The sequence below is a fragment of the Globicephala melas genome, chromosome 12 (genome assembly GCF_963455315.2).
Source record: "Globicephala melas chromosome 12, mGloMel1.2, whole genome shotgun sequence".
Lineage (NCBI taxonomy): Eukaryota > Metazoa > Chordata > Mammalia > Artiodactyla > Delphinidae > Globicephala > Globicephala melas.
The window spans coordinates 59,058,977-59,075,173 of record NC_083325.1 but is presented as its reverse complement, the minus strand read 5'-3'; the positions used below and the strand labels follow the sequence as shown (position 1 = coordinate 59,075,173).

At 40.4% G+C, this 16,197-nt stretch overlaps 1 protein-coding gene across 1 annotated transcript in view; it reads right to left on the bottom strand.

Annotated features, from left to right (window-relative positions):
• Positions 1-16,197, bottom strand: part of CDKL4 (cyclin dependent kinase like 4) — a 55,895-nt gene that overhangs the window by 14,965 nt on the left and 24,733 nt on the right. The window contains 2 exon segments of the mRNA XM_060309283.1: positions 2,659-2,731; positions 13,221-13,342. Of these exon segments, the coding sequence (XP_060165266.1) occupies positions 2,659-2,731; positions 13,221-13,342 (195 nt within the window).

Sequence of the window (16,197 nt, the reverse complement as noted above, 5' to 3'; positions counted from 1 at the left end):
TAGTCATGGTCACCACAGGTTGAAAGCTGGGAATCTTCAGCAACACCACTTGGGTCAGACTGCCTTTTCTATTCTTTGAGAGTATCATGAGGGCTCCTTTAAAATAAGGAGAGTATAAAGGTTTTCGATGTAGTATTGTAACAACTTACATATGATTTAGATTTTTTTTCCTCTGTGTGCATTTTAGACAATAGGTTTGTTAAAAAAAAAAAAAGATACATAAAAGCTTACCACAGCATAAGAAAATGGGATAACCAGAGTTCAGAAGTAATTTCCACGTTGGAGGAAGAAATTTTGTCTGAAAAATTATCCATTTTTAATAAAGGCCATAGATTATAAACTGGAGGTTTTCAATATTTCAAAGTTTAAGGTACAGAACGTGTTGTTCCAAGCAGAGAAAGAAATGGTGGCAGTTGCATTGAGCTACAATAATGTTTGGGTCCACTGGAAATAGTAAGTAGTAATCAGGTAGGTAAGTTGATTGATTGACCCACTCATTCATTCATTCCTTCATCCAGTTATTCAATAAATGTTTCCTGAGCACCTTTTATATAAAAAGATCCATGCTAGGCTAAAGCGATACAAAGATAAATCAGCCACAGACACTGTATTCAAGCTTATAATCAGTACACAGGAAAATGTCTGATTATATAGGGATAATGTACAACACGGTAAAACGAATTTTTAAAAAATCATTTTAATTACCCATAAAACTCTAGCAACAAACTTAGGTGAACTTGAATACCTCTCAGAGCATGGTGAAAAGCAACAGAGATGTGGATTCAATTCAGCATTATCTTTAGTAATTATTTGAAAGTACAATTTGCATCATGAAAAACAGGTTTATGTATCTTGTGGACAATATCCCTCTATACTCTATCAATAGAAAATAAAAGCTTCTGACTTATCCTAACAAAACAAACAAACAAAACTTCACTGACTTTCTTAAAGCTAAAGGAAGCTTTCCCTAATAATTGAAATTTAGTTCCATGATCCTGTACTCTTTTTCAGCAATCCTAGACTACTATGATAGATATTCTGCTGGCATCAAAATTGACCATATGGTAGTCTGTATCCTTGCCTCAACACTGCCTCCGTGTAGGCACCAACGCAAAAGGTCTAGAGTTATTTTTTAAAAACTATCATTATAGCAAAAGCACCCAAGAGCCTACTTAAAGAAGCTCCCACTGGCCTAAGATTTGAACATCAGAGAGAACAATTATTGCAGAGGAATGAAACACATCAAATACATAAAATCCATTCGTTTATGACGATACCCTACACCTCCCCAAAACCCTTCATTATTCACTCTTGGAGGCTGCTAACACACTGGCTCATCACTCTTGAGTACTGACAAACAAAGGGAATAATCACATATTTATCTTACTGTACTTTACAGTAGCCAGAGTCCATGATGGTAAATTCTTCTCCATAGAATTCCAATTAACAAATGCAGAAGGAATAATAGAATTAGAAAATCACCACCTTTTAACCCTAATGAAATCCTGGAGAGAGGTAATAATTATCTATGAATGCTAAAACGAAATAAAAGATTGACGGGGGGCTTCCCTGGTGGCGCAGTGGTTGAGAGTCCGCCTGCCGATGCAGGGGACACGGGTTCGTGTCCCGGTCCGGGAAGATCCCGCATGCTAGGCCCATGAGCCATGGCCGCTGAGCCTGCGCGTCCGGAGCCTGTGCTCCGCAACGGGAGAGGCCACAACTGTGAGAGGCCCGCGTACTGGGAAAAAAAAAAAAAAAAAAAAGATTGACAGGGAAAGTGATAATGGAGGGGATCAAATGAACACCTCCTGAACCCACTAATCTATTTTAAGACAATCAAAAGTGGGAAAGACAACCAGACATAATATATGCCTCATGATGCTGATGCAATAAGTGTACAGCACTATATGTGAAGCATTCCTGTCTAAAAAACTGAACCTGAGTATGATCAAACCTCTGGATATAAACACCAATTTATAGCAAATACAGGTGAAAGAACAAGTTAAGTAACACATAGGAAGCAATCGGCCAAAATGATTTCTATAACACAGGAGTAGTCAAAGTGTGGCTCTAGGACCAGCAGCTTCAGTATCAACTGGGAAACTGTTAGAAATGTCAATTCTCAGGTCCTATCCCAGACCTACTGAATCAGAAACTCTGGGAATGGGCCCAGCAAAATGTGTCTTAACAAGACCTCCTGGTGATTTTGATGCATGCTTAAGTTTGATACCCATGGCTGTAAAAAATTAATGATGGGGAAAAAAAAGGTAGGGGAAGGGGGACTGCTATAGAATAAAAGACTTAAGAGACATTAAAAACAAAACAAAATCAAGTGCCATGGAGGGTTACACCTCTGATATCCTGAAAACTTATTTTAATCCAATTTAAAAATAATTATAGGAATCAGTATTGCGGCAAAAAGAAACATTAAGTTTATACAAACTTTTAATTTATAAGGAAGGAGTAATTCGATTCTTACAGAAATTGGAAAAGGGCCATGAATCATGCATTACTTTTCCTCATATTCTGTAACTTTCTTTTGTTTGGCTCTTTTGGTCCTTATTTTCCCTCTGGCATTAGCTCTTCAAATAGACCCCTGAGCTAAGTAGAAGAGTCATCATGAAGAAATCAGCAAATACGTTAGAAAATGTTACTTACGTTATGTCTATGACAGAAGTTAAGAGCTTGAAGTGTTTGTCATAACACACTTTTGATCATTCCATCAGCAACTCTGGGGGAAAAAACAAAAAAGGAAATGAAAACTCCTATGATAGGGTTTCAGCAGCAGAACTGGGAATAGAAATGGAATGGGCGGGGCTTGTCATGGCCAAAGGATGCAGCGCAAAGGGAGTCTGGGAAATTTTTTTTTTTTTTTGCGGTACGCAGGCCTCTCACCGCTGTGGCCTCTCCCGTTGCGGAGCACAGGCTCCGGACGCGCAGGCCCAGCGGCCATGGCCCACGGGCCCAGCCGCCCCGCGTCACGTGGGATCCTCCCGGACCGGGGCACAAACCCGCGTCCCCTGCATCGGCAGGCGGACCCTCAACCACTGCGCCACCAGGGAAGCCCTGGGAAATTTTTTTTTTAATGTTTTAACGAAAATTGCTTTACTACTTTTTCTTTTGGTTATATAATTTTTGCTTTGTAATTTGAAATTTTTACATCTGTAAAAATGATCCATGCTTATCATGAAAATTCAAATATAGAAAAGTAAAGAAATAAAAAGTGTTGACTCAAATCTTGCTAGCTCAAAATAATTGCTGTAACTTATAGTGACTGTCCCTTTAGGAATCTCTGTTTCTCTTCCTCTCTCTGCAGTTACCTTTTAATATTTAAATACATTCATATGGTTCAATATTTTTAAAGTTAAAAGAATATCCATGAAGAATTCTCTCATACCTGCCTTGCCAATCATTTCATCCTCTGCAACTTCCCCTGCCTCTTTCAGAAACATCCTATGCATTGAGGTACACATACTAATATGTATACATATATTTCAGTGGCCAAGGGTTTCATTATATGGATGTATCATAATTTACTTAGTTAGTCCCCATTGATGAGCAATTAGGCCTGACACGATTTTCATTTCTAGAAGCAATGCTTCAGTGAATATCTACTCACCCATCTATGGAAGTTGTGCAGTTATCTTTTTAAGGTAAGTTCTAGAAGTGGGATTTCTGGGACCTATGGTAGGCACATGTTACATTTTGATCCTGCAAGTAACTTCAGGTAGACCTGAGACTTGGTTTTGCAGGAAAAAAGACATTCTTGAAGGTTGACCTTCAATTCATCCAATTCACATTGGTGGTAAACACTCAAGCATGTGCCAGGGTTGTTTTATAACAGTTTCCTATGCCTGGTAAGCAGGCAGGTACACAGCCAGGGGAGGCTGGGGAGAATAAAGGGCCCTTGAGAATGGGAGGCTGGGAGCTTCTTGCCCCTGAAGATTCCTCACTCTGTGGAAAATATTGGGGAGTGTTTTCCATTGGGGAATTGGGGATCTGGGCAACTTGTATTCTGTCTGGGAGTACTTAGTGTATTTTGTGTAACCATTTCTATAAATTGCAGCAATTACATTCCTTTTAACTTTTCTGTTGATGTCTTTCCATTGCTCACATCACTGTCCCAGGATGATGCCTTCACAGTTACATACGGCCAAACTACCCTCACTAAGCAAGGTTGTACATATTTACATGCCCACCAAGCATCTGTGCACTTGAGTCCCTATCTCCTCATTGTCTTGCCAACATTCCGTTTTGCCAGTGTTATGTTTGCCAAGCTGTGGTTAAAATAAAAAGATATCTCACTTTGGTTTTCATTAATTTCATTTCATTAATTACTAATGATTTTAATTTTCACATTATTGAACATTAAACTTCTCTCCTTTTGTGTATTTTCTGTTCATGCCCTTTATTGCTTTTCGATTGGTCTAGTTACTCTTCTTTAAATTGATTTATGAAGACTCAATGTATATCAGAGTCTACATAGATGCTGTAAATATTTTTCTCAGTGTGTTGTTTGCTTTTCAGCCCTCTTCGCGGAGATGAGGTTGTTGTTGGCATATTTTCAAAAATCTGAAAACATAAGATTTTTTTTTTCACTAAATGTTCTACTGTGAGGATTTTTTGATTAAAAAATGTAAAATTACCTAATATTCCAAACACTCCCATCACTCAGTTCTAATATTTTATCATATTTGGATATTTAAATAATGTGTTTAGATCACGTTTTAAAAACTGAACTCATTATCGTGCAGATGGAGCTGGTCTTGCAGAACAGTGGGCTGGCCTGTGTGTGACGCAGGTATGGCACCAGTGACAAGACATGTTAGGTCTGGGTAAACACCAAGAAATAGCAACCACTGAATGGAGGTATTTTGCTCAGAGCAGTTTCCCCATCTCAGATCACAGTGACGGTGTCAAGCCCTTGGCATCAGTGATCTGGTGGCAGCCTTTTGACTCTAGCTCTTCTCAGTATTGTGAAAGCACCTAATTCTCAGTATTAAGTCCCTTTCCACTTAAAATGTCTAGAGTGGTTTTTATTTCCTATACTGAATTCTCGTATAACTTTATCCTCTCCCTCCTTTACCTAAGAGCCAAGCCTGAGACTACATTATTTATATTTTTTTAATGAGGCAGAAGGAATAGTACAGCCATTTGTGCACAGAGTTCAAACCCCAGCCGTGCTGCTTCCTAGTTTTTTAACCTTGGGCAAGTTATTTGTGCTTTCACTTTTCCTGGAATAATACCTCACAAGTTTATTGAGAAGTCTATCCCTTAAGAGCCTGGGTATTAAAACACAGGTTCAGGATATGAGGGTCTGGGGTCAGACGAGGTGAGTAGATGGGGCTGACACCCAGTGCAAAGACACAAAGAGCCTGAAGAGGATGGGGAGAGGCCCTGAGGTGAGAAAGAGCTGGGAGTGTGGCGGCCAGTGTGGCTAAAGTGTGAGTGAAGTTGCTGAGGCTGGCGGGGGCCAGACCCCCGAGGGCCTTCTCAATCTGGGTCAGGAATTTGCACTTTACTCTGAGTTCAAAGGGAAGTCTTTGAAAGGACTCAAGAAGGCAAGTGACATAAATAGAGAATGGATTTCTGGGGCAGAGTGGATACAGGGAGGTTAATTCGGAGGCTAATTTAATAATCCAGGTGAGATCTAGTGGTTTAGATGAGGCTGGTAGAGGTGGAGGGAAGGGAGTGGATCTCAGTCTTGGGAGGAGGGCTTCCCTGGTGGCACAGTGCTTAGGAATCCGCCTGCCAATGCAGGGGACACGGGTTTGAGCCCTGGTCCGGGAGGATCCCACATGCCGTGGAGCAACTAAGCCCGTGCGCCACAACTACTGAGCCTGTGCCCTAGAGCCCGCGAGCCACCACTACCGAGCCCACGCGCCTAGAGCCCGTGCTCTGCAACAAGAGAAGCACCGCAATGAGAAGTCCGCGTGTCGCAACTAGAGAAAGACCGCGCGTAGCAATGAAGACCCATCGCAGCCAAAAAAAAAAAAAAAAAAATCCTGAGAGGAACTGGCAAGAGTAACACATGGCCCTATTCATGTAGAAACAGAACGCTTGTGCTGTTCCACGGACTCTAGGCACCAGGATCCAGTACTGGAACTGGGAAACCAGGTAGGGCCAAGGGTTCAGAGACTGGCAGAACCCTGGTTACTAGTGTTAGTAACACCGAATTAGGCATGAAGCAATGTCCTAAGAAACTCCCCAGCTATTGTTGCGAAAGAGGGGTATTTAAGGGCACCTCACAGGAAGAGTCATGGCTTCTGTTCAAAACAGAATCCTTCCGTGATCTCAGATTCCAAGAAGGCAGATTCCATTTTAGGCAAAACAACATTTATACAAAATAACAACTACAAACAAATACCGCTGATCTTAGGAAGAGGAGATAGTTATCAAAGAGAATACAGATTCACACAGTGTTCATTCCAGAAAGGTAGAGCATTGCAACATTATTCAGCCACACTCAGCATTTTTCAAGGCACTTTGGAGTGAAATAAAACCTTCTGTAGAAACCAACTGATACTCTGTGTTTAAACAGTATACTTTGGTGAGTGCACAAACAAATACTGGAATAGTGAAGGCCTGAAAGCAAAAACTAGACATTCTGGTTCAAGCCTGTAGGGGTTAGTAAGGGTGACAGGGTCAGGGAATTCAGACTGGGTCACTCAGCGGCTGCTCTCTTAGCCATTCAGGGGAATCCTGGCGCTGACATCAGAGCTCATTATCTTTGTTTTAGTTTGTTATATAACTTGACATGGAAAACTTGATTTCATTATCAGTACCCAAGATGAATTGAGTCCTTCTCTGTAAACCTTTGTTATCCTAGAATAAAATCCAACCTTTACTGTGGCCTACCAGCCTCTTAATGATTTCACTTCTATTAACTCTCCCCACCTCCATCTCCTATCACATTCCCACCGACCTCCACTCTGGCCCAGTTAGCCTCTGCTATTCCCTGAACAGACCTCCAAAGCTTTGTTTTTATTGTTCCACCTACGCCCCTCATCAGGCATTCTCTAATCCCTCAGTGTGCTTTATTGTTCTCCAAAGGCTTGTAACTCTGCAAGGGCTTTACCTTGTCCATTATTGTAGCTCCGGGGCCTAGAACAGTAACGGGTACCTAATAGGTTCTCAACTAAGCTTCCTTCGCTGGCACTCTCAGAAACTGTATAAACTAACACCCTGTAATCAATCCCCTTTTGCTTTAACTAGCTAGAGTGAATTCTGTAGTTGAATCCTGATTAGTTCAGAATATGATACCAGAAGTGGGTATGGGAAACAAAGTCAAGGCCTTGGGAATGTAGGTTATCTGACTTAGCTGGGTCTGAAGGCAGGGGGATCTAATTACCATTAGTGGCTGGAACACTGGTAAATGGGCACCCAGTGATGAACCAATTATTTACATAATCACCTGTGGTCATCTGGAATGAAGTGCCTATTCAGGGCAGGGCTTTGCTGGACTGAATGTGATTGAACAATATGGGAACATATGGGAAAGTAATAAAAGAAAAGCGGGCTGGGCCGGCTGTTTCTCACTTCACTGGAAAAATTAAAGAAAAAACAAAAGGACAGCTTTAGGGCTTTGATATTTTGGTTCAAGGCAGTTAGGAAACCAGAAGTTTCAATGGTTGCCCTTAGTTCTTGTATTTTTAAGACTCACTCCATTGACCATTGGAATTACCCTGAGATGACTGAAAAATCGGACGCCGAGAATAGTCCTGCAGGGTGCTAAATGACAACACAGGTTGAATTTATGTGAGGTTAACTAATTTCTCAGTTAATTAACTGAGAGATATACTTTGAGAATTGAAATGTGGCACTTTGGGAGTATTCACAGAACTAAGAGCATCCCAACTTCCTGCCAAAGGTCTCTTCTCATGTGAAGTAGCCCCCGAGCTTGTGTGATGAGGCTGCTTTTGCCTTGTTGAGGACCCCCCTAATGATCTCACTTGAGGCAGCTGTGTTGCATGGGGGGTGCTGCCAATTCTCCTCAAGCCTCCTTTCCCTGCTACCCGTCAAGGTCTCCAAACCTTGACTAAAGTCAGATCCCAGCATATCCCAAGGGGGCTATTACAAAGTCAAAGAGAGGGAGAGAAGATTCACACAGCAAAAATAACTATACAATTATGCTAATTTATACTGGAGAATGTATGTGGAAATGGATTTCATAAGTGTAGGACCAGAGAGGAGGAAACAAGATTTCAGACTTGGGCGGATTATAACAGTATGGGCTCACTTGTTAGCGAGCCTGTTTCAGTAAACTCCCTGGAGCAGCTAGGAGTGAGTCTAGCTGACGGCTGCACTGGTTTGACTGCTGCACTGGTTGATCGCTGCATTTGGTGATTGCTGCATTGGTTGATTGGAAGCTGGACTAAATGGTTGCTTGTGCCAGATGAAGTTGCAATGCCAGAAATTCACTGGTAAAATGAGGAGGAAGAAATCCAAAGTTTTGAGGAGACAGGAGTGTTAGAGAGGATTTGTCACAGGCAACATGCTCCTCTATGTCTCTCCAAAGTATCTAATGGTAGCACTAATCTACATTCGTCCCCAAATCTGCAGTATTGCTTTCAGTTTTCTATTTTGGTAAAGAAACAGCATGCCAGACGCTTCTACTAGGCTCCTCCCACCATAGCAGCCTTCATTCCTTGGATCAGAGCCAAGTGGCTCTTGTTCCATTTGCTAGTGCACCTATTTCCACTATCCAGTTAGGAAATGGGGAAATAACCCCAAGGATGGATTCCTGGACTTTCTAGGACTGCCAGGAGATGGATTCAAGTCAAAATTTCATTTGCCACCTGACTCTCACTAAGCTGCCCATCACCCCCCCCACCCCCACACCCACACACAAACTGGTGAACCACAGTGGCTTTCAAAGTCGCCGGTGATTGGCTTTACTGCAGAGCACTGACCAGAAATTCCTGAAAGACTGGGTAGCTCTCTTTTCCCAGTACACAACTATCCTGGTAAATGGCCACAGACCATCCTGGGGTAGGCTACGAGGAAGAGTTAAGTACATACATACGATGTTATTGCAGGGCTATTCCCCAAGGAGAGCTGCTGGCTCCCCTTTATTCATGAGGCCCTGGGTCTGCAAACTGGCTATTATGGTGACTCAAGCCAGGCCTCTAGTTACTAGTTTATGTGGAACAAATAGAACCTTAGTGACCTGCCCATCTCCTTTGTGTGGGAGAACCCATGGTCAGACCAAACCATTCTGATCACCACTCTGGCTCTGTTGCCTATTACAGTAACTTCTGGAAGTGAAGCACTCCTTCTTGGCCTCTGCCATCCAGGGCGCCAATCATCCCCAGGAAATCAGGAAGCCATTTCAAAGGAAGAGTCTCCCTGCTTCATATCTGGGACACGATGCTGGTGTTTTTCTAACTAATGCATTTCTTAATGCTCATGATTCACTGCCATCCTCCACCAATCCACACCCATAGTCGTATGGGTAATTATCTATGATCAGTTAATTGAGAAGGAAATTAAGCCTTCTATATGTCAATTACACCTCAGTAAAGCTGAATTTTTTTAAAAAAAGAAATTGAAACATGATTTACAGATGTACATGATGTGCTGTCACCAGCCAGAAGTGGATGGCTGTAGTTTTATAAACCCATATGGTAGTTTTCACACCCTGACAGTCATTTATAATTGTTCCTTTAAATATCTTCATTAGATTTTAAGCTTCTTGAAGGCAGGATTAGCTCATTTTGTATAGTGCAATGATAGTAAAGGGAAATCCTTCCTGTTGGTAGGGTGGTAATTCCTATCACATTACCAATTAGCTTACTTATTGTACCTATTTGGGGTATTTTTCGGCCATGCTGTGCGGCTTGCGGGATCTTAGTTTCCCAACCAGGGACTGAACCCATGCCCTCGGCAGTGAAAGCACCGAGTCCTAACAACTGGACCGCCAGGGAATTCCCTCCTATTGTACCTATTTTGAACAGAGAAGGATCTTAGAGAATGGGAATAGATTATTTTAAATTTAATCAGATGATACCAGTTGCAGTTGTTTAAGTACATGTAGTTTCTTAACTGGAGCAAATCCAACACAGTCTCAGTACTCAGTATGCAGCCATTGATCTAACAAATGCTCTTCCCTCTATCCAAGTAGAGGACACCAGAAGCTTTCACTTGGCGGGGGAGGCAGTACACTTTCACCATCTTACTTCAGTGTTAAATTAGTTCTTCATGATACAATTTAGTCCTCAAGTCTCATGACTATCTCACCATCCCACAGGTCTCATCCCGCATTTCCACTACCTTGATCATCTCATATCTACACACCAGTTATTTCTTCAAACTGTGAATTTACCCTAATAAACAATGGTCGAATAGGCTTGGTATGTATGCTGTCTGGTTGTTTACCTCTGTTTACTATTCACTGGGTTTATACTCTCTTGGCTGTTATTTAAGTAGATTTTAAGATGGGAGTGAAAGCAGACGAATGTTTTTAATTAATCATTGTTATCTGGAAGTACCCAGCATTTCAGAGAAAGAGTGGCTTATTCTGCATTGTTCACATTTGCATTCCTCTATGTAGATCCAAGTCTCAGGGCTGACCCAAAGCACTTTGGATACACTGGAACTGCTATATACACTAGTAAAACACACTAAATACACCAAATACGCTGTCCACTAGAGTGGAAAGTAGGGTAGTTCAGAGGTCCTTGTGGTTGCTAAATACATACAGAACAAAAGAGTTGCTTGAATATGCCTTGTCCTTTCTCACATCTGGGCATTCCACCAAGATTGTCCACCTGGCCAACTCTTCCCTTTTTCAAAGTCTCAGCCCAAATGGTTCCTTCTCTGCAGAAACTTCCTGATACCCCAGGACCAACAGATGTTGGAGATGCTCCTCTCTTGTATCCTGAGCACCAATGGTAACCCAGTCTACATTGTCATTTGTAATTGCTACTTTGAATATCTGTCTCTTCATTAGATTTTAAGCTTCTTGAGGGCAGGATTGTGCCATTATATCTTTCTATTCTCTGCACCAGCAGAAGTGTTCAGTAAAATATTTCTGAAGTGAGTGAATAACAGAATGCTGCACACTAAAGAAGCTATTAAGATGAATTAGATATGAATTCTGCACTCAAAAAACTTATAGTCTGGGAAGAGAGAGAGTATGCACATAAAAACATATAAGGTAGTAAGTGCCAAGTACCATAACAGGGATGAAAATAAAATTCCATGGGTATTCAAAGGAGGGAAGCAATTCCACCCAGACAGAGGAATCTCAGAGATGGTAAGAATATCTAGGATTTCACATTTTAAAGATTATGAGAGAGATAGGGAAAGTGGAAAAGGTTAGAATATTCTCGGTTAAAGGAAGAGCATGAGCTAAGTCCTATAGGCAGGAAGGCTTAGGGTACAGAGAAGGAAAAGAAAGATGTTCAGTTCAGTTAAACTGGTACACGGATTCTATGTATTGTAGGTTTTATTTTCAGGGCCTTGAACAATACATGACGTTAATCATACATTTCTAATTCTATGACAATGTATGTTAATTTATAAATTAATTTATATGATGGCTGAACACATCTGTCCTCTAAAGCCAAAATACAAAATCCTATTTAGCTCATAATAAAGCTGAACTATGAATTAATTCATCATTTTAACTGTTTTAAAAATTAATTTTTATTTAAAAAATAAAATACGTGCATTTTATTCCAGGACCCAGCCTGGAACAACAGTAGGAGCTCACTAAAATTTTTTCTGAATGAATATATATTCTAACTGGGTGTTAATCTTTTTAGAAATATGATTTGCAAAATCTACATATGTAGATATGAAATTATATTAATTCTTCATCTGGCAAATAATTTACCTAATTTGTCACTTCTTTTTTAGTTTTGTTTATGGTACTTTTTGTCAAAGGGAATCTCTAAATTGAATATGATGTATATTTGGCAGTTGGAGTTCCCTTTATTCTTTTTAAAAAATTTCTTGGTTTATGGGACTTCTCTGGTGGTCCAGTGGCTAAGACTCCACGCTCCCAATGCAGGGGGCCTGGGTTCGAACACTGGTCAGGGAACTAGATCCCGGATGCATGCCGCAATGAAGATCCCACATGAGTCCATGAAGACCACGTGTGCCGCAAGTAAGACCCGGCACAGCCAAATAAATAAATAAATATTAAAAAAGATTTTTTTCTTGGTTTAGTCTAAGTTTTTCAAGTTAAGAAAAACCAGTTGGCATTCTGATTCGATTTTTGTGCAATAAATAAATAAATCAGGGAGGCAGAATCTATATAATGATGAACATTTCCATCCAGAAATATATGTTCATTTAAACAAAATCCCTTATGTATCTCAGTTTTGTAACTGTCTTTAGGTAGAGTCTGAACAATTCTTTTTTACCTTTATTCCTAAACTTTTTTGTTGTTGATATTTGAATGGGATCCTTCTCCACTAGATTTTCTAAAGCACTGATTGATACAAAAGCTGCTAATTTTTGTGTGTGGAATTTGGAGTGCTGTGGTCACTATACTGAATTCCATTAGTTTTAGTAACGCTAGGTAATTCTGTTAGATTTTGTTGAATAATAATATCATGCAAATAATGGCAATTTTATCTCATTTTCCAAAATTATATATCCTATTTGTTTTTCTTAGTACATTACATTGGCTTGAGCTCTTATGTCTTGTTTCTCACTTTAGTGACAGTTTCTTCAGTATTTTACCATTGAATATAAAATTAGCTATTTATTTGAAGAATTTTTGTGTGTGTGCATGCATGTGTGTGTGTGTGTGTGTGTGTGTGTGTGTAAAGAGTATTTTAATCCTAGTTTGCTAAGGTTTTTTGTTTTAGTAACCAGGAAAGGATGTTGAATTTATCAACTGCCTTTTACAATTTTATCAAACTTATGTACTTTTTCTCCTTTCTATTAGTGAATTATAAGAATACATTTCCTAACATTGAACTGTGCTTCATTCCTTGAATTCAGATAATCTAACATACAATTTAGCCTTGAAATACATTGTGATTTATATTTGCAGTAGATTTGTCTATTAAATACTATATATTATATTTACTCTAGGTTAATAGTCATTTGCCCTTTGAATACATCCTAAATTGAGACTGGAGAGGGAGAGCCAGCAGATACACCTGGGTAGAAAGGGGCTCAGATGTGAAATTTGCCATAGTTAATCCCACACATAATGAAACTGGGAACCGGCCACACAGAATTTCAGTTTCTAGATTACTTACCCGTTTGGGTTTCTTTCCAGCTCATTTAAAAGTGTATGATCACAGTATTCAAAAACTAAATGCATTTTCCTTTTTCTCCTGAACACCTCAGTGAGGTTCACAAGATTTGGGTGTTTTAATTGCTGCAAAGGAATTGAAATACAAAGTTTGGTGATGTGTTTCCTGTAATCGTTTCTCCCAGACCCCTTACAATTTTAAGAGCAAAAGGCCTTGCTCATCATTCTCTCTGCATCTCTTGCAGAGAATTTTACTACAGTTACTCACAAGAGAAACTACTCTTAGTATCATAGAATCTTAAAGTTGGAAGAAATTTAAGAATTTACCTAATATACCCCATAATAAAGGATATCTAAGCTGCTTGGATCTCTCTGGAGACAGCAAATAAAGTACAACTTAAAATCTAAGCACTAAAATAAAAAATTCTTTATGCATTTAGTGGAAATTCTAAATACACAAGTCATAAAATGACCTTAATATAGAATGGTAATGGAATTATTGAGTAAAAGACTATAAAAAGCATCAATACCCATCTATACCCAATCATATTGGCATAGATTTAATGTAAATGTCAGCTGGATTTAAACCCAGCCTGGACTTTAGTGTTGGTTCTCAGAAATACTAGATTTCAACCCTCAAATCTCATTAAACTCCATATTCTAGGAGTCTCTACAGTTAGTCTGTGTTTTAAATTTATTTATCTTATTTTCAGCTCTGTTCTTTGAGTCTCTTGTTCTGTCTTATGTTTATGTTTAATCTGTTAAATTCAATTCCCAAACTGAAGCATTTCACAAGGCAGCCTCTGTTTAATGTCGTAAACCAAAGGAAAAACCCTGATTAAGTAAAATAATCTATCACTAAAGTAACTACATAATTTATCATCCAACCAGGGTAACTAATGTAAACCAGGACTGTCCCAGGCAAATCGGCACATGTGGCCACCCTGCCTATAGGTAAGGTGACTGTATAATTTCACATACGAACCAGTATGCTTTTTAAAGAAGACGCTAGCCAGACAAAAAGGGGTGCCAACCAAACTGAACACTGGGAGTAAAGCTATAAACCAGGACATCTGATCACTCCTACTTATAACTCATCTTCCTCTTGTTTTCCCAGTATAGTAGACAAATCTACTTTCCAAATCCTTGGTACCATTTACTCAGAAAGCTATATAAAGAGAGAGAATGCAGTATTTTGTATACAGTAGAAGCTCAATAAATATTTTGCAGGCCCAGTAGACAGTCTTAAGTATGGAGCCTCATACAGTATCCTCTCCCTTATCTGTAAGCACAACTTGACCAAAAAAACAGAACAAAAAAAATCACCCTGTGATTATATGCCTGATTATATGGAAAAGGAATCCATTATACATTAACGATATGCCCAGAGCACCAAATCAATTTGTTTTCTACGTGTTCCACTGCCTAAAAGAGCAGAAAGGCAAACAGTGGAGGAAACAGGTAACACAGATAAGCCAGCTGCTTTGTACTGAGGCAAAAACTTTAGAATGGGGGTGAAATAACCTCTTCCAGGAGAGCCAGGGATTCACAGATGCTACAGCTGGATGTGAAGGCAAGGTTTAACCTTGTCAAGTCTCCTGTCTTTGGGCAGATCGGCAATTTATATCTTCTTTGCAAACCAAATTAACTTAGCCCAGAAAAACAATGACTTGTCTAAGGTAAAACAGGTAATAAGGAGGGGAAAATCAAAGCGAATTTAAATAACAGGAGTATGTGAGGAAAGTAAGGTAGATTTATCACGGAAGGGATCTCCTCAGGGCACGCATGGGTGAAACACACCAAAGGCAGGAAAGCTGGACCTTCTGAGAGCCATCACCAGAGACCAAAGTGAGTGGGAATCTGGCTATTTTTTACCTTCAAGTGCATCCTCAAATTGGGCACTTGTAACCCGGGAGGTGCTACCTGAGCATTAACTTTACTGGAAGACTTGGTGGGAGGGGGTGGATAAAAAGCATCTTCTAGTAGAAAACAGCCCATTGCCAGGTTCAGACACACCTTGTAGCTTAGCTCTGTGATGAGCTGGCTGTCTGACCAGTGCTCTCTTCTGGCTACAAGGAACAGGGAACTGTTTTTAAAATCATGATGGATGTGCTCTGGAAAACTCCATGCATATCAAATTACATTTTAAACAAAACACTAAAACCTTTTAGTTGAGGAAAGCTGCTACAAATAATACTTGAAAAGAGCAGATAATGTAATAATTATCTCCCTTTAAAAACTGGATTTCTGGGGTTTTCCTAAAACAGATGATGCACGTCAGAAGTAAAGGTCAGGGGCTTCCCTGGTGGCGCAGTGGTTAAGAATCCGCCTGCCAATGCAGGGGACACGGGTTCGAGCCCTGGTCCGGGAAGACCCCACATGCCACGGAGCAACTAAGCCCGTGAGCCACAACTACTGAGCCTGTGCTCTAGAGCCCTTGAGCCACAACTACTGAGCCCGTGTGCCACAACTACTGAAGCCCGCGCGGCTAGAGCCTGAGCTCTGCAACAAGAGAAGCCACCGCAATGAGAAGCCCGTGCACTGCAACAAGGATTAGCCCCTGCTCTCCGCAACTAGAGAAAGCTGCGTGCAGCAACGAAGACCCAATGCAGCCAAAAATAAATAATAAATAAAAAAATAAATTCGTAAAAAGAAAAAAGTAAAGGTCGGCTGTGGCTGTGCGTTCTTGAGGAGATCACAGTTTTGTTGTGCAAGGTGTGGTCCACAGACGAGCAGCATCTCTGCCATCGGGGAGTTTGTTAGAAGCGCAGAATCTCAGGGCGACCCCAGACCTCGACTCAGAATCTGCATTTCAACAAGGTCCCCAGGGGATTCTGATTCACGTTTATGTTTGAGAAGCATTGCCCTCTGCCTCAGTTTCCTTCCCGATAAAATAAGCGTGCTGAATGAGAAGCATCTCTAAGATTTCTTATCACTCTAAAATTGTACGATTTTTAGGATAGGAAAAAATTTACATTGAG